Raw genomic sequence first — 20,417 nt, forward strand, 5'->3', positions numbered from 1 at the left:
ACCTGACTCAGGTTTGACGCGGCTCTGTCAAAGGCACCTCTCACAGGTGGCACTGAGCTTAGACATGCAGTCCCTCGGAGTTCGCAGTCTGGGCCATATAGGGATTCCAGCTCCTGTCTTTCCTTCCGGGGGCAGAAATGTGCGGTTGTACCGCGGAGCCTCAGATTCTCCTAAATGACCTAAAAATCCTCCTTATCTCTTATTTACTGAAACTGTCTTTTGAGCAAGGCATTAACCGATCCATATAAATGTCTGAGAGCACTTGCCGTTCTGCCTCTTCAGACACCCAGGTATGCTCAGTTATCACCTAAGCAGTGAGGCCTTCTCACAGTACTCTACTGTAAAGACGACCATTTTACCAACGTTCTCTCTTCCCTCCCCACCTTTTCTCTATGGGACATATCACTGTTCCGCTGTTTATTTCCTATCCCCTTACTAAAACGTACACATTTGTCGAATGAATGCTGGATATATGGCAATGTCAGCTTTTTGTTTGTTTTCCCAAGTCGATGCAGGGGACCTTTGGCCCTGTTGAGGTTGCAACAAGATTTTATTCTGAGGCTGTGTGTCCCAAGAACTTCGCAATTTCTCATTTGCCTCAGTAACTGTCTCATACTTATTACACCTCCCACAGGCCAAGTGCTAAGCTTCCTACAAAAATGTCTGACCTGCCCAGTGACCCAGAGTTGTGAGGTTAGCCAAAGATGAGAGTGCTGCAAGACTCTGCCCCTTAGTTTAGTCTAAGGCAGATGGGGATCTTGAACCTGGGCTGTAACACTAATGGCTCCCTTTTAAATTGAGCTCAAGACGTTCAGTGAGCTGTAATTACATTCCATGGGACACACGACACGTGTATGTTACATTCAATCTTTGTCGTTCACATTCAGCTTCCCATTTTACTAGGAAGAAAAGTGAGAGGCTTGGGGTCCCAAGAAATGTGCCTGGTTAATTGCTTACTTATTTCCCTACTCCTGAATTATTTCATAGAGTCCTGGGCATCCCCATTTCTAAGGCGTCCCAAGCCCCCCTCCAGATCTCTTCTCTACTGCCAAAGCCAAGGATACAGGAGGCCAGATGGAGACCAACGGTTTCACAAGAAACTGATCTTTACTCAACAAAGTTCTACACAAGTGGAATCTCACGCCACCTCGGCGCCAGTCCCCAGCACAGCACAGTAACAAATGGACAGACCCTGGAGCCCGTAGGAGGAAGAGGGTGAGGGGGAAGGAGGGATGTGGGACAAAGAGGGACTGCAGATCGAGGCCAGTCAGGGTCCGCAGCCCTGGGCAGGGGAGAGGGTTGAGAAGCTGAAACTTCGTTGTGCAAAAATCAACCAAAAATAAATTAAAAAATTAAATAGTTTTCTTTAAAAAAAAAAAAAGAAGAAGAAGAAGAAAAGAAAGAAAACTAGAACCAGGCTCCCCTTCCCTGAAGGTGGCTGGAGCCCCCCCATCCTGGGTGGAGAAGGGGTTACCAATCCCATCAGACACCCAATCTATCCACAAACCCCAAGACCCAGCAGAGGATGCTCCAAAGAACTGGATTACCAGAAAATGAAATGGTACCTAATTTTTTTTTCTTTTTTTTTTTTCCTTTTTTTTTTTTTTTTTTTTAAACAAATGGCTTCCAGAGACCTGCTGGAGTTTCACAGGGTAGGGAAGCCAGTGGAGTTTATGGAATGTGCACCAAGTGCCCCTCGGAATAGAGGCAGGGCCTGACCCTGTCTGGGGAAGACACAGGGCTATGATGGGATTGGGTCCAGGGCCCTGCAGGATGAACAGAACAAGCCCCAGGCTGTAGGAATCCAGTCAAAGCCCCACAAAACTCCCAAAGGGGCCCCCAGAAAAGTAAAAGTAGGGGAGGAGAAAAAGGAAAACACTAAGGGGGCTGCAGGGCCCGGTTCAGTTTTGAGGCCAACTGGGAAGTAACCACACCCCCCCTCTAGGAGTGCCTCCCACACCGTGACTGCATCCCCAACCAATCCCAGAAGGTCCCCTAGAATCACTGCCCCGTCTGGTGGGGTCTTGTAGCCCACTGGGAGTTGTGATGAACAGGAAGCCCCAGGGACAGAGAGTGGGGTCAGGGGGTGTACCACGTTCTCCTCCTCCAAAGCGCTTCATTTCCTTCTTGCTGGCAGAGCATAAGCTTTCATCCTCTGTCCCCCATCGGTTAAAGGCCCCGGCCGCAGCCCTCAAGTTAAAACTCAGGCTGGAACCTGACAGGAGGGCTCTCAGAAGCACAGAGAAACGGGCCGCCCTTGAAACAGACTTGCTTATGGAGAGACACAGGGGGTAGGGGTCAGCAGCTCTGGCTGCCCCCAGCTCTCTTCAGGAAAAAGGCCCTGGCCCAGCGTCTTCAAAAGTCACTGGAGCACAGCTGCTGGGGGGGGGGGGGGGGGGGGGGAGAAGAAAGGGCAACCTCTGGCCAGACCCAGCCCCTCTGGCCGTCCCCGCTCTTCTGGCTGGGACCGAGCAAGGAACGGGGCCACGCAGGCTGTGGCTGCCACCGAGCTGGCAGGAAGTGTGCGGAGCAGATCCCGAAGCGTGCGCGTGCTGACTTGGCGGCCCGGAGATGGCCGTCCTCTTCCCCCGCCCCAGGGGCCCGGCGGAGGCCCCCACCCCACCCAGCCCTCCCCAGTCACCAATGCCGGCAAAACAGCAGAAGCTTCTTAAACTCTAGATGCAGGTTACACGGAAGGCCTCACGGGTTAACTCAGGGGTTCACTAATTCTACTGTCTCCATGCAGTCGGGGAAATGGTGGGGCGACCGGCCCAGCCTGGCTGGCTGCAGCGCCGTACATGCGTGTGTCCGCGGGTGTACGTGTGAGCGTACATGTCTCTACAAGGACCCCCCTCCCCGCCTGCTTTCCCCTTGCCTCAGCCTAAGCCGGAATCGCTCGGCCGTGTTGAATCTTCCCTCCCGCGAGGCTGGCCCAAATGGGCTGCCAGAGGTGACCCCGACTGAGAGCAAAGGGCCCTTGCTGCCAAGAAGTCCCACCCCCCCTCCCCTGTTTGTAGGATGAGTGTGGAGACCCCACCCACCTGCCCGCTGGCCGCCAGGCCACACACACTCATGGCAGGTAGGTGGACGGGGAAGGCGTCTGGATTTGGGTCCCGCTCACTCCTCCCTAACCCCCCTCGACCAGGGCACGGCGACTTCTGGACGCAGTGCGCTCCCCAGCAACCCCTCCAACGACGCAGACAGAAACCTGTGGAGAGAGGCGGGGGTCAGGGCCTGCACCCCCCACCCCCCCCAACAGCAACGGCCCGCCGGCGCGCAGCCTCCTCACCTGGCAGTCGTGACGCTCGTCTAGACCCCGTAGAAGGCAGCCAACCTCTCCTTGAGCAGAGGCGGGAACTGCTCTGAGAACTGCTGCCAGTTCTCCTCCCCAACTTGGTCTTTGAAGCCGTGGAGAATCTGCGGGGAGGCGGGGGGTGAGGCGCGCCCCAGCGTGGAGCCGTCTGAAGGCAGCCTCTCTCCCCAGAGGCGCCCCCTCGCCCCCCGCCACTGCCTCCCAGGAGCTCACCTTATAAAACATGTCCCGAAGGTCATCCTTCGGGCTCACCCAGGAGGCTACAGCGTCGCAGAAGAAAATAAAGTCCTGAAATGTGACAGGTCCTGTGTGAGGGGCCGCCTGAGCCCTGCCCCAGCACCTTCCCTCCGAGCCCCAGCTGCCCCAACCTGCACGACGCCCCCGGGGTTGACGCCTATCATCATGCAGATGCCTCGGAAGGCTGAATCCTTCTCCTCGTTGTCCCTGATATTCCTGAGGGACGTGCACCTGTGGGGGAGGTGAGCGGCAGGCAGTCAGCTGGTGGGGCTGGGGCAGGATGGGCATCTGTGGGGGGCAGTGGGGAGCAGCAGGTCAGCGGGGCTGGGGTGGGACACGTTATCTACGTGGGGTGGGGGGGGTTTCAGCAGGTGATGGGCTGGGACGGGCATCTGGGGGTGGACACAGACAAGGGAGCAGGTCCGGCCCGCCCTCCCCCACCCCCGCCCTGCTGCCCAGCCCACCAGACGCAGGCCCCACACGGTGGGGGGGGGGGGGGCACACACCAGGGCCGGATGAACTGCTGCAGCATGGGTGCCACCTCCTGTGGGCACACGTAGCCCAGGCGGCCGATGGTGATGGCTGGAATGGCAGAGGGACTCGTCAGGCGACCTGCAACCCCGAGCGGCCCCGGGACGGTACGTGGCGGGGCCTCTGGCACGAGGCACCAGCCCCGCCCCGTGGGCCCCAAGGGAATAGGCCCAACCAGGGTCTCCCCGAGGCATCTTCCCCGGGGCTCTTCCCAGAACCCCTTCCAGGTCTTTCCAGACACCTTCCCTGGTTCTTTCCCGAAGTCTCTTCACCACTACCCTCCCAGCTGGGAAGCCCAATCCCAGGTAAGGGGACAGCAACTGCTCAGGCCTGGTGCCCACCTGTGTTTTCCAGCAGCGTCTTGGGTGTGTTGGGCCGGTTGATGATCTCCACCAGGTTGTTGAGGACCATCTGTACGTAGGGCTGCATCTCCGCCCCTGGGGGACCAGTTAGTCAGAGGCCCGCACAGCCCATACCACCCATGCTGACCCCCAGCTGCATCCAGACATTGGCCAACTGCACCCAGTGAGGGAACAAAGAACATTCTCCAGCTGGTGCCCGGCTCAGGACCCGTGGCCAACCAGGGACAGACCCACACCTTCCAAACACCAGAAGCTTCCCTGAAGTCATTGCTCAACACCAGGGTTAGACCACATTACCCAGATTCCCCGGGGAGGGGGGGGTGGAGAGAAGGGAGGAAGCGGCCAAAATCTCCCCACCAATCCCAGTGGGCCTTTCAACCAACTGCACGGGGTGGGAGGTCACAAACAATCCAATCAGAATAGGCCTCCTGTTTGGCCTCTTTAGAAAAACCAACCACAGGTGCCCTTTCAGCCATTTGGCAGGATCCCTGAGGAAACGACTCAGAGATGTCTTCTTGCACACCCAACTGCAGCGATCCTCAAGAAGGCCCAGGGCTCTCTTACGGGGGACCTGTCAGGCGGAGCCCAGGTCCTGCCCCCAGCAGGGAACAGGCCAGCGAGGGGGGAGATGCAGGGCACTCACCCATCTGCATGCAGATCTCGCCAATGGCCCAGGTGGCATTGTTGCAGACAGAGATGAACTCAGGGTTCAGGTTGGTGCCCAGGATGGGCATGAACTCAGCTGGTGGGGAGAAGGAGGAGTGCTGAGCAGGAGGGCCAGCCAGGGTGAGCTCCTGGACCTGGCTGGGCAGACCCCATCAGACAGTACGAATACAACCCAGTTTGGTCACTGTCCTCCCAAAGTCATTTCTCCATCATTTGAGGCCAGAGCTAGGGTCATGGGGTCACGACAAGATGGGCGTCCTACCGATACAGGGCTTGACGTGGATGAAGCAGGCTTTGGTGAGATCTCCCAGGAGCGCGAAGGAGCTCTGCCGGACCTCAGGCATTGAGTCCTGGGCGGGGGGGGCGGTGTCAGAGCAGGGTCAGTGTGGCAAGGCTCCCTGCCCCCCAACCAGCTGGGGTCCCAACTAATCCCTCAGGGCTGGGTAGCTGGGGGAGCAGTCCCTGGGGCACGGCCTGACCCTGTCACTTCCCATCACAGGCCCCATCTGTAAATCTGGGACTCGGGGCACACTGAGCCATAGTGTACCCCTGCCCTGCTCGGGGTACTGCTACGGCAGGGAGCAGGTCTAACCATCCTAACACACTGGGCATGCACGTGTGTAAAGCTGGAAGGGCTTCTGCTTTCATATTTCCTTCTTCTAATTTTTTTTTTTAAGTAATTCCCATGCCCAACGTGGGGCTACAACTCACGACCCCCAGATCAAGAGTCACAATCTTCACCGACTAAGCCGGCCAGGGGCCCCTCGTTCCTCTTTTAAATTTTCTACATTGTTAGCTTATTCAATGAGATTTGACTCACGTCTTACTTAAATCACTTTTTAAAAGAAGTACAAGCTTCCCCCACCCTCGCCCCCAGTGGGTCCCTTTCTCCAGATGTCCTCTGGGCGCCACCAGGGCCCCGAGTCACCCCAGGGTGGCCCGCACGGGCTGCCGGAGGGCTTCCCTGCAGTCGGAGGGTTTGCAAGGGGCCCACCCACCTGCATACACTGGAAGAGCAGCGTCATGATGTTGCTGCGGGCCACCAGCTGTTCCACGTGGCCACCCAGGCCCTCAGCCAGGCCACTGAGCAGGTCCAGCGCCACAATCATGAAGTCCTTGTCAGGGGCCTCGTACTGCTCAGGGTGCTGGCTGTACATCTGGGCACATACGGGGCGGGCGGGCAGGTCAGGGCAGCGGGCCCAGGCGAGGGCAGCCGCAGAGGAGCGGGCAGTGGGGCAGGGGTGGTGAGATGCTCACCATGGCCTGGGCCAGAGTCTTCTGCACCAGGGTGACACAGCGCTGGTAGACGGGCTCGCAGTAGGGCAGGAAGCCACTCTGCAGGGCAGTGGCCACCGATGACAGGCACTGGTCGGGAGGAGGGCAGGAGAGGTGAATTCGGGAAGGGTGGAGCAAGGCTTTGGGAGAGGTCCGGGAGCCCACCCACCTCCAGTAGAGGGAAGAGGTCCTTGTCTTCATCCTTGAGCTCGTTCCACTTCTGGATCAGTGGAGGCATCAGCTTCTGGATGTATTCCTGGAGAGGGAGCGTGAAGTTGGGGCTCCTGGGGGTGGGGGAGCAGCCTGGCACCAGCGGGGCTCCCCGTGACTCAGAGGCACCTACTGCCTCAGTGATGAAGTCTGAGCTCCTTGCTGGGGCTCATGGGGCCCTCCGAGGCCTTGCCATCCAGCCAGACCTCCAGGCCCATCTTGTCCATTCCCTTCTCTCCGTCCCTAGCCCCGCCCACCCCGCTCGGCCAGGGTCAGCAGCTCCCCACTCCTGCAGGCCCCTGAGCTTCCCCAGCACAGCACTTACCACGCTGTCTCAAAACTGTCTGTCTCCCCCACTAGACTGGGAGCAGGGCGAGGGCAGGGGCTGAGTCTGTCTGCCTGCCTGTTGAGGTCATGCCCAGGTCCCTGGCGTGCAACACGGGGTGGCCGCCAGGTCACTGGATGCAGAGGGGCATGAGGCTCGAGAGAGGGAGACGCTGTGGGGTCTCACCGGCTGGTTGAGGTGGTGGCCCACAGAGTCGGCCAGGGTGCCGATGGCGTCGTAGAGGATGAGCAGGTTCTTGTGCTGGTACTTGCCGAAGGCGAAGACGAGGGTGTCCAGGATATAGCTGAGGTAGGGCACCAGCTCTGTACAGGCCTCCTCCTCCAGGGTGGCGAAGGCGCTGCAGTGGGGAAGGGGGTCAGTGGGTGGCCACGGGGGGGCTGGGCCCGGGGGGGGGAGGCACGCCCCTGGGATCAGCCAGTACGAATACGTGAGAAATCAGCGTGATGTCAAGGGACATGAGTGTCATCACTTCCCAGAAGGCAGCCGGTGGGGCAGGGGTGGGGGCTGTGGGGCCAGGTGTCGAAGGTCACCTGCAGGCCGCCTCCTGCACCCTCTTGTTGCCATCCAGGATGCGCTTGAGCAGCTCTGTCATCAGAGGCTTGAGGTGCATGTCGGGCGGCTGGCTGACCACCCAGTGGGCGTAGCGGCTCAGCGTCCAGCAGGCGATGGAGCGGACCAGAGCCTTCTTGTCCGACAGGCACTGGATGAGGTGCGGGATCAGCTCCGGCAGGTAGGGCACCATGCCCTGCATGCAGCCTGCAAGGACCAGACAAGGGCAAGCCTGAGCCCGGCCACAGCCACCCTCCTGGGAGAGCTCAGCGGCATCTGAGGGCCAGGGGACGGGACGGGGACACTAAGGCTGGGAGGGAAAACCACAGAAACAATGGCTCAGTCACAGAAACGGCGGAAGGCAGGGCCAGGATGGGAGGCAGCATCAGAACCAGCCTTTCCCCTCCATCGGCGCCACCTGCCACGGTCACTCATGAATTCAGAGGCAGCACAGTGACCAAAATGGACAGAAAGTACTTTTCTTTCAATTTTTAAAATTTTATTTATTTTTTATTTCTTTATTGTATTTATTTTTTTAAGTAGGCTGCATGCCCAGCGTGGAGCCCAGCACGGGGCTTGAACTCAGGACCCTGAGATTAAGGCCTGAGCTGAGATCAAGAGTTGGACACTCAACCAACTGAGCCACGCAGGCACCCCTCTTTCCTTTTTTTTTTTTTAAACTTAAGCTCTAGGGACGCCTGGATGGCTCAGTCAGTTAGGCGGCTGCCTTCGGCTCAGGCCGCGATCCCAGGATCCTGTGATCGAGTCCCGCATCGGGCTCCTTGCTCGGCAGGGAGCCTGCTTCTCCCTCTGCCTGCAGCTCCCCCTGCCTGTACTCTCGCTCACTCTCTCTCGCCCACGCTCTCTCTCTGAAAAGTAAATAAATAAGATCTTTAAAAAATAAATAAATATGGGCGCCTGGGTGGCTCAGTTGGTTAAGCGACTGCCTTCAGCTCAGGTCATGATCCTGGAATCCTGGGATCGAGTCCCGCATCGGGCTCCCTGCTCAGCGGGGAGTCTGCTTCTCCCTCTGACCCTCCTCCCTCTCATGCTGTTTCTCATTCTGTCTCTCTCAAATAAATAAATAAAATCTTTATAAATAAATAAATAAACAAACAAACAAACAAACTTAAGCTCTACACCCAATGTGGGGCTCGAACTCACAACCCCAAGACCAAGAGTTGCACGCTCCACTGACTGAGCCAGCCAGGCACCCCAAATACTTTTCTTTTGAAACATTTCTTGGATGTTTGAGAGTTTTCTATTTTTCATCTTTTTTTAAAAAAAACTGTGAACAGGGGCGCCTGGGTGGCTCAGTCGTTAAGCGTCTGCCTTCGGCTCAGGTCATGATCCCAGAGTCCTGGGATCGAGCCCCGCATCGGGTTCCCTGCTCCGTGGGAAGCCTGCTTCTCCCTCTCCCACTCCCCCTGCTTGTGTTCTCTCTCTCACTGTCTCTCTCTCTGTCAAATAAATAAATAAAATCTTTAAAAAAAAAAAAAAACTGTGAACAGGGGCGCCTGGGTGGCTCAGTTGGTTTAGTGTCTGCCTTCAGCTCAGGTTGTGGTCTCAGGGTCCTGGGATCGAGCCCCACATCGGACTCCCTGCTCTGCGGGAAGCCTGCTTCTCCCTCTCCCACTCCCCCTGCTTGTGTTCCCTCTCTCGCTGTGTCTCTCTCTGTCAAATAAATAAATAAAATCTTTAAAAAAAAAATCTTTTCCCACCTCGTGAAGCCCGTTAACATACGCACACATGTTACCGTAACACACACTGTGCTTATTATATAAGGAAACCTTTCCTTGAATAAATTTTTTTTTTTTTAAAGATTTTATTTATTCATTTATTTGAGAGAGTGAGAGAGAGAGAGAGAGCACATGAGAGGGGGGAAGGTCAGAGGGAGAAGCAGACTCCCTGCCGAGCAGGAAGCCCGATGCGGGACTCGATCCCGGGACTCCAGGATCATGACCTGAGCCGAAGGCAGTCGCTTAACCAACTGAGCCACGCAGGCGCCCTCCTTGAATAAATTTTAAAAGCTCTCCAGGGTGGAGGCTCCTGCTGCCGGGTCTGAACCTTCTATGACAGGCCTGGATGCTGAGGTGGTCACGAGTGACGCGGGCAACACGTTCATATTCCTGTTCACCCAGCTGCACCATGGGTGGCCGGGGAAGTGGTATAAATCTCTCGGCCCCCCAGTCTCCCCATCTATGCACCCCCACCTCATCAGGCGGGCTGCCCGTGGTTATCGCCGAAGCCGTAACTGTGCCGACAACCCACAGAACTGCTGTCTGTGAGAATTAAAGGGAGGGCCTGCATCATGGGGCCTGGGGGTTCCATTCAGGCCCAGAGGCCGAGGAAGAGATTCAAATCCGCGAGCTGTTTGGTGGGGGCTGAGCAGGCCTCTGAGAGAGAACCTGCGGCTGGGGTCCGCCGGGCTACACGACACAGCCTGGCCCGGAGCAGCTCCGCCGTCTCCTGCCAGCACGGGGCTCCGAGGTCGGGCCCGACCACGCCAGTGGGGCACTCACCCTCAGCGATGGCGCCCAGCACCAGGATGCCTGACTCTTTGACCACCCACTCAGGGTGGAAGAGGAGGCCCTTGAGCAGGGGGAGTAGGTGGGGCAGCAGTTCCTCCCGGAAGACATTGGCCAGGACGTCCAGCGCAGCTGCCGAGCACTTCCCTGGGACGGGGAGGGGAAATGTGGGGGCAGGCTCAGGGAGGCCCTTTGGACAGGCTGCCAGCCTCCTAGACTGCACCTCCCCAGGATCAGAGATCATGATTAGAATCTTCACGATCTGCTCTGAGTAGGTCTCTCATCACCTCCCGAGAGGCAGCCCCTGGGCTTGCTGCCTTCCCCCACCACCACCCAGCCCCCACAGACCGGGCCACGCACTCAGATTCCAGTCGGACAAAGCATCGTCATCATCATCATCCTCTGCGTCCTCTGAGCCATCAGGCCGCTCAGCCTCATGGGGCAGCGTCACTGTGCGGGACTTATGGAAACGTGGCTTGATGTCCTGCTCACTGTCGGGGACTGCCTCGTCCTCCTCCACGTCCCCCTATGGGGCCGGGCAGATCACTAAGCACCACTGGGAAACCCAGCCTCAATGCCCCAGCCCTCACCTGCCCGTTTATGCCCGGCGGTGGGCCCTGACTGACCTTGAGCAGAATGATGTCGATTTCTGAGTACTTCATTCCATTTACCAGGATGGGGATCAACCTGTTGGGAGAGAGGCTGCTCATCGGGATGCAGGGGCCCCCGAGCGGGAAGCATCAAGGAGCCAAGGAGCAATGTAGGGAACTTAGGGGTATTATCCTGACCTAGTTTTAGCCACTGGGACTCGGGACAAAGCAGACACCACTCCTGGCTCCACAAGAGGGTTCTTGACCCAGACCTGGCCACTCAGAGAATTCCAGAACTCTGAATACACCAAGAAGCTTAGAACAGTGTCTGATCCCTAGCATACTGTAAGGCAAGGAGGACTTACGGCCCTTCCCTGGGATGGGTCAGGTCAGACGAGCAAATAGGCAGGGCAGCTCATCTCCCCAGCTGGAGCCCATGCACTTGGGAGGTGGAAACTGATTCACGACTCAGGGATGGGCAAGTGATCCAAGTGGGTCAAGGAGGGTCAGCCCTAGGACTTGTGCTGGAGATACCGGTTGAGAGAGAATTTCTTTCCTCTGAGGTTCCTAAGCTTGAAGGTAGCAGAAGGCCCCAGCACTACCAAGGGGGAAGGTCGTGCCTGACGGCAAAGGCAACACTGAGGGCGTAGATCTGAGATCACACAGACGTCTTTTACATCCTTTTGAGCACCTGGATCCAGTTGTGCCCAAAGCCTTTGTCAACTTTTCATTTTTTTCATCTATAACTTACCTAATTTTTAAGTCATTAAAAACTATCTTATCACTTACCAAATCAACATACACAGGAATAGAAAGTAAACGGAGATAGAGAACACAGACTGAGGGTAACACAGGAGATAATCAGAGGGAAGGCAGAGCACAGAGAGGGATGGAGGCAGAGGTGGGGCAGAGGGCAGGGGTGGCACTCACTGGACCAGGTGGGAGGCCAGGACTTCCTTGCAGATGGGCTGCTCGGCCAGCGTCAGCCAGAACTCACAGGCCTCCAGGGCCACGTTCTCATCGTGGTCCTGGGTCCTCTGCAGCATGTACTAGGGCAGGGTGGGAGAAAGGCTAAGGCCCGGCCCGGCTAGGGGTGCCCTCCCCACCTGTCGCCCGCCCCACAGAACACCTGGGCCTGCCTTGGTGGTGCACACCTGGATAATGCTGTGCATGTGGGGGATGAGCCTGTCGATCCGCACTTCCAGCAGCATCACCAGGGCACGGCACACGTTCTTCCGCACCTCAGGGTCATCGTCCACGGCCAGGGCGAACAGGTGCTGCAGGGAAGGTGGGATCAGCTGCAGCACGGCCCTCGGCCCTTGCCCTGCTCAACCCCGGCCCGGCAGCCCACCTCGATGAAGGTGTCAATGTTGTCCATCAGCGCCTGGGCCCGGTCCATGATGAACTGGTTCACGCAGGCGATGGCATGGGACCTGGCGGCGAGTGGGCACCTGGGTCAACCCTGGCCCCGCCCCCTCCAGGCCCCCCTCCCCAGGGAGCCACACCCACCGGATCTTTGGGCTGCAGTGCTTGAAGAACTGTAAGAACTTGGGGATCATGATGTTGAGCGGCCTGTTGAGGGCATCACTGTCCAGGAGCTCAGACGAGTCTTCGCAGATCTTCTGCAGGGCTCCGAAGGCTCCCTGAGTGGAGAGGAGTGGGCAGGCAGCCGTGAACCCCAGTCCCGCCCCAGCTCCCACCCAGGTGGGCCACAGCTGGTCACCTACCTCACAGGTGTTGTAATCCTCCGAGTTGAGCAGGCTGCACAGCTGGGGCAGCAGCTCGGGCCACATCTGCAGCTCGCCCTTGGAAGCGATGGTGGTGATGAGAATGCCTGGGGCAGCCGGGAAAGGACGCTGCCTCAGGCTGCGTGCTAGGTGCGGGCCTGCCTCGCACGCGCTCCGCTGGCTCGCAGGCCGTCCGGGCGCAGTCCCCCAGAAGCCCTACACACTCCTTTCGAGATCCTCTGAGGCTTACTGTAAGCCAGCTCCGTTGCAGGCCCTGGGATGCAGCACAGAACTAAACACAAAATCCCTGCCCTTGGGGGCTGCTTGTCTAGTGAGAGAGGCTTCCAGGTAAAAATAAATGAGCAAAAGACCTGGGAGGCTAGATGCTGAAAGCTAAGGGGGGGGCGTTAAAGCAGAAAAGACGGCTGGCAAGGGCGGAGGTTGAGGGCAGCAATTTTATTTATTTAAGTTTATTAATTTTTTTTTAGCAATCTCTACACCCAACGTGGGGCTTGAACTCACGACCCTGAGATCAAGAGTCTCATGCTCTTCTGACCAAGTCAGCCAGTCGCCCCATTTTAAGATGGGTGGCCAGAGGAGGCCTCACCCAGGTGATACCTTGCTATGTGAGCAAAGACCTGAAGGAGATGAGGGACAAGCTATCCAACTCCCGGGGGCAAGAGCATCCCAGGCAGAGGGAATGGCAGGTGCGAAGGCCTGGGGCAAGGGCAGGCCCAGTGTGCTCCAAGATGGGTGAGGAGCCAGAGGGGCTGAGCAGAGCGGGCTGCAGGGGGGTGGCAAGTGGGAGGCGGTGAGGGCTGAGAGATGACAGGCGCAGGTTGTGACAGCCCATAAAGCCCTGGGGAGACTTGTACTGCTGAGTAGAAGCCCAAGAGCGGCCTGCAATAGGCATGCGCAGCGCGAGGGCCGAGAGGCGGTCTGGTAGCTGAGCTGAATTCAGGTGAGGGCGGTGCAGAGAGTGTACTGGAAGCCAGGAGGTGGCAGTGTTTCCCCAGCAGGGGTAACGCTGGCCCTGCCATCTCTCCAGATGACCCTGCCTCCTGCTTCTGCTGGGGAAGGCGTTACCTGCGGTAGGGAGACCGTGAGGACTGGGAGTGCAGTCCCAGTCCCAGTCCCAGTCCCATCCCTGTCTGTGCGACCTTGGCCACATGGCCTGACCTCTCTGTGGCTCAATGGAGGATAAAAGCACGGGCCCCTAGGACTATTGGAAGTTTCAATACCTTAATTCAAACACTCAGAGCAGAACCCGGCTATCTAGTGAACTTGGTAAATCCGATCCTTCTGCTGGCCTCCCAGGGGGTGTTGTCAGGGCTAAGGGTAGCAGTCTCCAAGATCAGGACTTCTAGCAAGCCCGTATCTGGCTCAAATTTAATACTCTTTTTCTGTCTTCAGTGCACGTTTTTAAGGTTATCTTCCCTTTACCCCATGCAAATATCTTTTCATTTAAAAGTCACATACAACTTTCTCCTAAAAGCAACTTTTAAAAGTTGACGTTAAAGAATAAAAACATAAGTCGGTTTTATATCAACTACATCTCAGTAAAGGTGGGGAAAAAAAGCAAGTCAATGACAAAGAACTGGGTTGGTGTTTCTCAGTAGCGAAGACGCATGAGGTGAAATTGCCGGAGAATTCTCAGTTATCCTTCTGTTAACTCGCTCAGGCAGCCCTCCGGGAGTCAGGAAGGCTCCAAACGCAAACCAAACTCCCATTTCACCTCATCATTATTGGTGAGAATTAGCTGAAGACACCAAACTCCACAAGATTGGGGGGGCCCTCATCTTCTAATGTGCTATACCCTCAGGACCTAAACAGAATTCTGGACATGGAGTGACTGCCTCCAAAGTGGGAATGGCTGCTTCAGGAGGGCGTGGTTCAAAGCACTAGACCTGCACTGGTCGCTTTTGAGCTCTGCTACTTACCAGGTAAGTCCCTTAACATCTCTGTGCCTCAGTGTCCTCATCTGTAAAATGGCAATACTAACAGTACTACCATCCACGATACTGGAGTAGTCAGTGAATCGATACCCTTAACACGCTGAAAAGCTCCTTCGCTGAGAGTAAGGACTTGGGGCGCCACTCGCTCTCACCTATGGTAGCTCGGATGAGTGAGGAGGCATCGCCAATGTTGTTGAGACACTCCTGTTTGATGAAGTCGGCCACAGGTGGCGGAAAGCTCTGGTAATGTGCCTTCACGTTGTTCTTGAGGATGAGACCACTGAGGGAACGAGTTGGCTCATCTGGGGGTGGAGGGCGGAGGGTCAGGGGAGCACAGAGGAGAAAGCGGGGTCCCGCCTGAGTGGAGGGGCACTGGGAGCATACCTTCCGACTTGAGTCTGGTCAGGACAAAGATCAGGTAGTTGTTGAAGTCGGGAAACTGGTTCAGTTGTTTGAGTTTCTGCCAGGTTGTTAAGGGACTTGGGAGACAAGGGCCTTCCCCAGGTGGGTCCCCTTACTGTCATGTAGCTAAAAGCCCTTCTGACCACTGGGACCAGGCGGACAGCTCCTGAGACCCCCTGTCAACCCCCGTGCCAGAACAACACAGCGCTGCAGGCACACCAAAGTCATCCAGCGGGTGGAAGAGCACACCTGAGCTTCCCATCCACTCTCGGAGACCTGGCCGGAGCAGGAGAGGGTTGGCAGGGCCGCGCTGTCGGACCAAGGCAGCTGCTCCTCGGTCCTGCTCATGAACAGTCCCATGTTGCCTGCTTTTTTAAAAAAGAAGGGAATCCATATTTTCAAGTAAAACTTGCTGATAGTTTAAATACCTTAAACTTTAACTTATTTTAAGCATCAACCAGGAAAAAAAAATGTTAACCATAAACCTAAACAAAAACTAAGTGCCAGCCAAACGTGTTCCTTCCCTCCCCCACAGGGCCACATTTCCTCTGGAAATGGGACCCAAGAATTCTAATCCCCAATTCTCTGCCAAAGCTAGCTCCTGCCATAAGAGAGTCTGGGAATTAGGGAGTCAGCCCCTTCCTCTGGCCTTCAGGGGCTGCAGATGTCTGCCCTGTTCCCCCTAGGCCTGGAAGGAAGGAAGGAAGGAAGGAAGGATACGTCCTGCACGATGCGCTGCGTGGCTGTGTTGGGCGACTGCGAGTCTTTGAGCAGCTGCAGGACCTGCTGCAGGCCCTGCTCATCTGGCTGCCAGTCCATGGCGCAAGGTGAGCTGCGGAGGTAGGGGCTGGGGTCAGAGCTGGGTCCCGGGGGCCCCGTGTGAGGCCCGGGCTGAGCCCCCGTGGAAGTGGCTGTAGCGGCAGCGCGACGGGAGCGCCCTCGGCGGACAGGCGGAGGCCGCCGATCCACACCAGCCCAAGTGCGGGGTCCCCGCCAGCTGCGCCATCCACGTCCGCGCAGTCTCGGGCTCGGGAGCGCAGGTGAGGGGATATGGAAGCGGGCCACGGCCCTCAACGGTCCCAGCACGAAGCTTTCGTTCCAGGGCGGCCCATGCCGCCTCCCCCGGCTGCGGGCGTTACGGCTTCCGCCAGCCTCACAGCCGCCAGGCAAGGCCCCAGCCACCTGTCCATCCAGGGGCCCTGCTCCAGACCGCGATAGCGCCCCGGTCCCCGTGGTCTCCCCGGTCCAAACACGGCCCCCAAAGAACCCTCTTTTTCCGAAACCCAGCCCTCAAGCTCCGCCAGATCCCAGCCGCCTCCTCCGCCTCGGTCTGGTCACTGAGCCTCCCAGATGCACAGTCCCAAGGTGCTCCAATCGTCCCGATCCCTGCCACCTCCCCTAATCCGTCCCTCCAAACTGAACCGGACGCCAGACGCTCCTCTTTTTGGCCTAGCCTGTCTCCATCCAGAGATTCCCCTTAATCCGGTCCGAAGCAATCCCCGGACAGGTCCGAGTTGCCTCTCCGAATGAGAGCCAGCCAATCCCGCCCACCCCGTGAAAGATGACCCCTGGACAGGTCCCTGTCGCTTTCCCCAATCAGGTCTGGCCAAGTCTTCCCCCCCCCCCCCCCACCTCCTGCCCCAGTCAGCATTAACTCCTGCTGGCGGATCTCTGTTGTTTCCCGTAATCAAGTTCGGCCAAGCCGCCCACCACCTCGAGGTGGAAACCCACTTCGTCCGATCTCTGCAGCTTCCCCCAGTTAGGCCTGGCTGAACACCTCCCGGAGCATTCCCCCCAACGGATCCTAGCGACGCCTCGAAGTCAGACCCAGCAAAGCCCTCTAGAACGAAGTCTGACGACCCTCCCTGTCAGGGTCCAAGAAGACCCCCAACTTTTCAATGAGGCCTTCCCCAACCAGATCCAACCAAAGCCCCGCCTAAATATCCCCCCACACACACACCCGATCCTCATGACATTCCCCAATCAGGCCCTAAGCAGTCCCCAGGCGCTTCCCCCAGATCCCCTCCAGCCCGACCCCAGCCGCCCCACTGGCCCGATTCTCGAGGCACCGGGGTCTCGCCCGGCTCCGAGGCCCCACCCCCTAACCCCGGCTCGGTTTCCCCCTCCCCCGCCCCGGCCCGCTCTCGCTGCCTCGCGAATGGGGCCCAAACCGGGTTCTCGGCCTTTCCCGGTCAGGCGCGGCCCCGACGGCCGGGCCGCGCGCGGCGCAGACCCGGAGCCCCGCGGGGGTCAACGCAAGCCCGGACCCAGCCGGTCGGGCTTCGGGTAAGGCCCACTTACCCGGCCCCGGGTGGCAGCAGCGGCGCCTTGCGCTGCGGCTTCTCCTGAGACTCGCGCGGAAGGAGGGAGCCAAAGAGAGGGAATGAAAAAAAAAAAAAAAAAAAACGCGGCGTGGATGAACCGCGGCGGCTTCCGTACGCCGTTCAAATTGGCCCAGCCGAGCCAATCGGAAGGCACAGCTGTAACACGTGGAACGGCACCGGGGAGACCGAGGCCCCGCCGAGGCCGGGTCACGTGACCGAAGTGTAGGCGGCTCGCCTGGCCTCTCTGGCCGTTCGGTCTTCCCAGCGTCTCGTTTCCTCAGCGTCTGTCACGCAGGCCTGACAGCAGCTCTTTGCTGGGAGCTGAGTTTGGTGGCGCTTGGGGACTTTTGGTATGTGGTGGACCCGTGAACCTCTCGGCCACAGCCAGTTGTGCCTTTCACCCCCTTCTCTACGAATAAAACTGGGCCTCCCCCCGCCACACGCATCCAGAAGGTGCCTGAGAAGAGCACAATAGGTGTCCTCAAGGAAAGATCGGAGGGAACTGAGCCTAGCGTGAATTTTAGACCCCAGAGACAAAGGAAGGACTAAGCCAGACAAAGGGGGTGCCTAAGATAGGCTGCGTTCCTGCAGAAGCCTCTGCCACATTTTGTGTTATTTTCCAGTACTGTTTGATACTTTTTACAAGGATATGAGAAAAACCCACAAGGATATAAAATTCTAAACGAAATGAATAAACGCTGAAGCGAAAGGCCTAATCTCTTTCCCCACCTGGAGCTGAATGAGGTGAAACAACCCAGGAAATTTAGGCAAGGGCCGGGTCATGATGAAAGACATCTTCATAATCCTTGCGCCATCTGAGGATAAAGTAGGGCACCTCTTTTAAGAGTGGAGCAGCAGACGAGGGAGAAGCTGGAGACCCTGGGGCCTCGGTTTCCCCCCTCCTGGCCAGGCTGATAAACAGATGGGCAACCTCCTGCCACTTGAGAGTCTTAAGTTTCCCCACTAGTCAAATGGGTATAAGAATAGTTTGCTGGGTTAGAGATCATCAAGTTAAGCATTACCAGGCCTGCGGCAAATCGTTCTTTAAAAAACTTGTTTTTTACCGGGAGAGGCTCAAGGCCGTCCTGCCACTGTATTCAGCCACGCCCTAAGCCAATATTTACTGAATTTAATCAACTAGGCCTCTAATCCCCAAGGACAACCCAGCCCTGTCTTGAGGGACTTTTTGGCTCCAGGAGTGGTAGGTCAATTTTTGCTCCAGCCTGGAGGAAGGGGACAGGTTTCTCAGCCGACTTCCCGTTAGCAAAGTCAGTCCCCCTCTGTTCATTCATGAAAAACAGGTACCTAAGACCTCTCCTGACAGCCAGCACTGGGGCCTTCCAGACTTGAAAAGGGTCGGCTACTGCTTAACGCCACTCCGAGACTCCCTAAAGGAGCATTCCGGTTTCCTCCTTTGCGGGACCGAAACCCGGCTGGAGAGACACGTGCAGAAAGCTGCCGCCTGCGCATGCGCAATGGCCTTCCCTCGCATACCCTGAGGCGCGAGAACTACAAATCCCGTCTCACCGCGCGCCCGCGTAGCCGCGCTTAAGGATTCTGGCTGTGACTCAAAACCCGGTGGTCAGGAGACACCCCCCCCCCCCCCGGAGGTGGGCGCTGAGCGGAAGGAAGAGTGATATTGAGGGACTGGGACTGGAAGTTTCGGGAGGTGTGCTAACAGTAGGAGTTTTCTGCTCAGGGTTGGGAGTTGCCCCAGATAAGGATCAGATGGGAAGAGAGCTGGAGATGCGCGAGAGAATTTAATGCTCACCCTCTCCTATTAATATGTCAAGTTTCCAGTGATCCTTAGCAAGACTCAGGGGAGAGGAGAGTCAGGCAGAATAAAGTGATCCCTGCTGTTTTTGTGGTCCACAGTATTGGCCCTCGTGTGTTCACGGAAGTCTTTCTTCCTACCCCCAGCTAGTGGATTTGAGTTCTGAATCCAGGCTTTTCCATTTCTTTCACTTTTTCTTTTTTTTTAAAGTAGGCTCCATGCCCAATGTGAGGCTTGAACTCAGGGTCCTAAGATCAACCGACTGAGACAGCCAGGCACTTCATATCCCTATTTCTTAAGCACCTACTTTACTCCCTGTCAGGCAGTTTCCAAATGTAGTTCTCACAACAGCCCTGTACACAGCAAACTTACTCCCAACTAGAAGCACTCAGTGCAAAAAAGAAATTCAAGGAGCTGGTGCCCAACCGTGAATCTGAGATGGGAGACAAAGTCCTCTCCGTTTACAACAGTCTCCCTATCTGAGCATCTCTTCACAGGGCACCTGTGTTTAAAGGTCACCATTTCTCAAACACGTCCCCCAACCCAAGCCAATTGCTTCACCCAGAGAAACAATGACAGCTGTTTTAAATAATGTCAGGGTTAACACTGACTTAAATATTGCCCTTACTTTAGAACTTGACTGTGGAGATGCTTCCATATTCTATCCCTATTATTTATTTGAGAAGGAGGGAGAGAGAGAGCACGCACGCGCACACAGAGGAAGAGGGAGAGGGAGAAGCAGAAGCAGACTCCCTACTGAGCAGAGAGCCCAATGCGGGGCTCCATCCCAGGACCCTGGGATCATGACCTGAGCTGAAGACAGACACAACCGAATGAGCCACCCAGCCGCCCTTACCTGTTTTAGACATGAACAACTTGAAACACAGAAAGGCTAAGTGACTTACCCAAGATCACACAACTAACAGGCACCAGAATGGTTTGAAGCCATGGCTGTGTGACTCACCAAACCCTGAATTTGATTCTCCTCCCCTTTCAGACTTTCCCCAGGTCAAGACTGGCGAATGCAGTGAAGGGGGATGCTGGGACTCCATCAACTCCTCCTGCCTCCTGACACTCCAGAAAAGAGGCTGAGCTGCTGCAGGGGCGACCTACTTCTCCCACTTGTGTTTCTTTTTAAAGATCCAGCGGCTCCTGGTGCCTTTGAGGAAGGAGGTAAGGGTGGCATCATTGGCTGCTTATGTCCCCTCCCCCAACACTACATCCCCAAGGCTAAAGTTACACCTGGGCCAGCTCACCATCCCCAAAGTAGGAGGGAGAGACCTTTGAGCCAATGTGGAAAATAAATCAGACAAGCCTCAGTGTGTTAGCCAGAAATGAGAGGGGCAGTTGGGTTCCAAAGCCTGCTTGTGCTTTTCTCTTTTGAAAAGCCAAGCCAGCTTTCAGCTCAGGGTCTTTGTACTTCCCGTTTCTTTGGCCTTAAACACCTCCAAGGATCATCTTTACTGCTTTCAGAACTTTGGACAAACGTTACCTTCTCAGGGAGGCCATCCCTGACAAACTTAAAATTGCCATCTCTCCCACTGATCTTGGTTCCCCTTTCATACTTTTCCCCCCATAGAATGTATAACCGTCTGATGTGTTCTGTGTTCTATTTCGTTTCCTGTTTG

The 20,417-nt window shown here is 56.7% G+C and overlaps 1 protein-coding gene and 1 non-coding gene across 4 annotated transcripts; both read right to left on the reverse strand.

The window, feature by feature from the left end:
* Positions 1–1,088: 1,088 nt before the first annotated feature.
* On the reverse strand, positions 1,089–17,083 carry TNPO2 (transportin 2). Of its 3 annotated transcripts, none has more exons than XM_032396028.1 (25): positions 16,993–17,083; positions 15,412–15,523; positions 14,674–14,749; positions 14,442–14,591; positions 12,335–12,441; positions 12,117–12,250; positions 11,959–12,040; positions 11,762–11,884; positions 11,538–11,656; positions 10,644–10,704; positions 10,378–10,543; positions 10,012–10,164; positions 7,471–7,696; positions 7,106–7,277; positions 6,554–6,640; positions 6,367–6,474; positions 6,108–6,266; positions 5,372–5,459; positions 5,087–5,185; positions 4,423–4,518; positions 4,057–4,132; positions 3,682–3,781; positions 3,527–3,601; positions 3,316–3,417; positions 1,089–3,208 (listed from the first exon to the last, which is right to left on the reverse strand). In XM_032396028.1, the coding sequence occupies exons 2-25, from the start codon at positions 15,508–15,510 to the stop codon at positions 3,128–3,130; spliced, it is 2,739 nt and encodes a 912-aa protein (XP_032251919.1). In that variant the 5' UTR covers positions 15,511–15,523; positions 16,993–17,083; the 3' UTR covers positions 1,089–3,127. The 3 variants fall into 3 exon arrangements, with proteins under 3 accessions (XP_032251919.1, XP_032251918.1, XP_032251917.1); XM_032396027.1 differs by having other exon boundaries at positions 3,290–3,417; XM_032396026.1 differs by having other exon boundaries at positions 3,290–3,417; positions 4,057–4,162.
* On the reverse strand, positions 7,346–7,415 carry LOC116626728. The gene has a single exon (XR_004298312.1). It is a non-coding gene; the product is annotated as a small nucleolar RNA SNORD41 (small nucleolar RNA).
* Positions 17,084–20,417: the final 3,334 nt, after the last annotated feature.

The sequence above is a fragment of the Phoca vitulina genome, unplaced genomic scaffold, assembly GCF_004348235.1.
Source record: "Phoca vitulina isolate PV1807 unplaced genomic scaffold, GSC_HSeal_1.0 scaffold89, whole genome shotgun sequence".
NCBI classification, from domain to species: domain Eukaryota; kingdom Metazoa; phylum Chordata; class Mammalia; order Carnivora; family Phocidae; genus Phoca; species Phoca vitulina.

Excerpts from the sequence above, each read along its gene's own strand:
- TNPO2 (XM_032396028.1), bottom strand. The coding sequence starts at position 15,510 with ATGGACTGGCAGCCAGATGAGCAGGGCCTGCAGCAGGTCCTGCAGCTG. Across the intron at positions 12,251-12,334 it reads AGGATTACAACACCTGTGAG|GGAGCCTTCGGAGCCCTGCA; the intron begins GTAGGTGACCAG and ends CTCTCCACTCAG. Across the intron at positions 3,209-3,315 it reads GGTTGGCTGCCTTCTACGGG|GTTTCTGTCTGCGTCGTTGG; the intron begins GTCTAGACGAGC and ends CTCTCTCCACAG.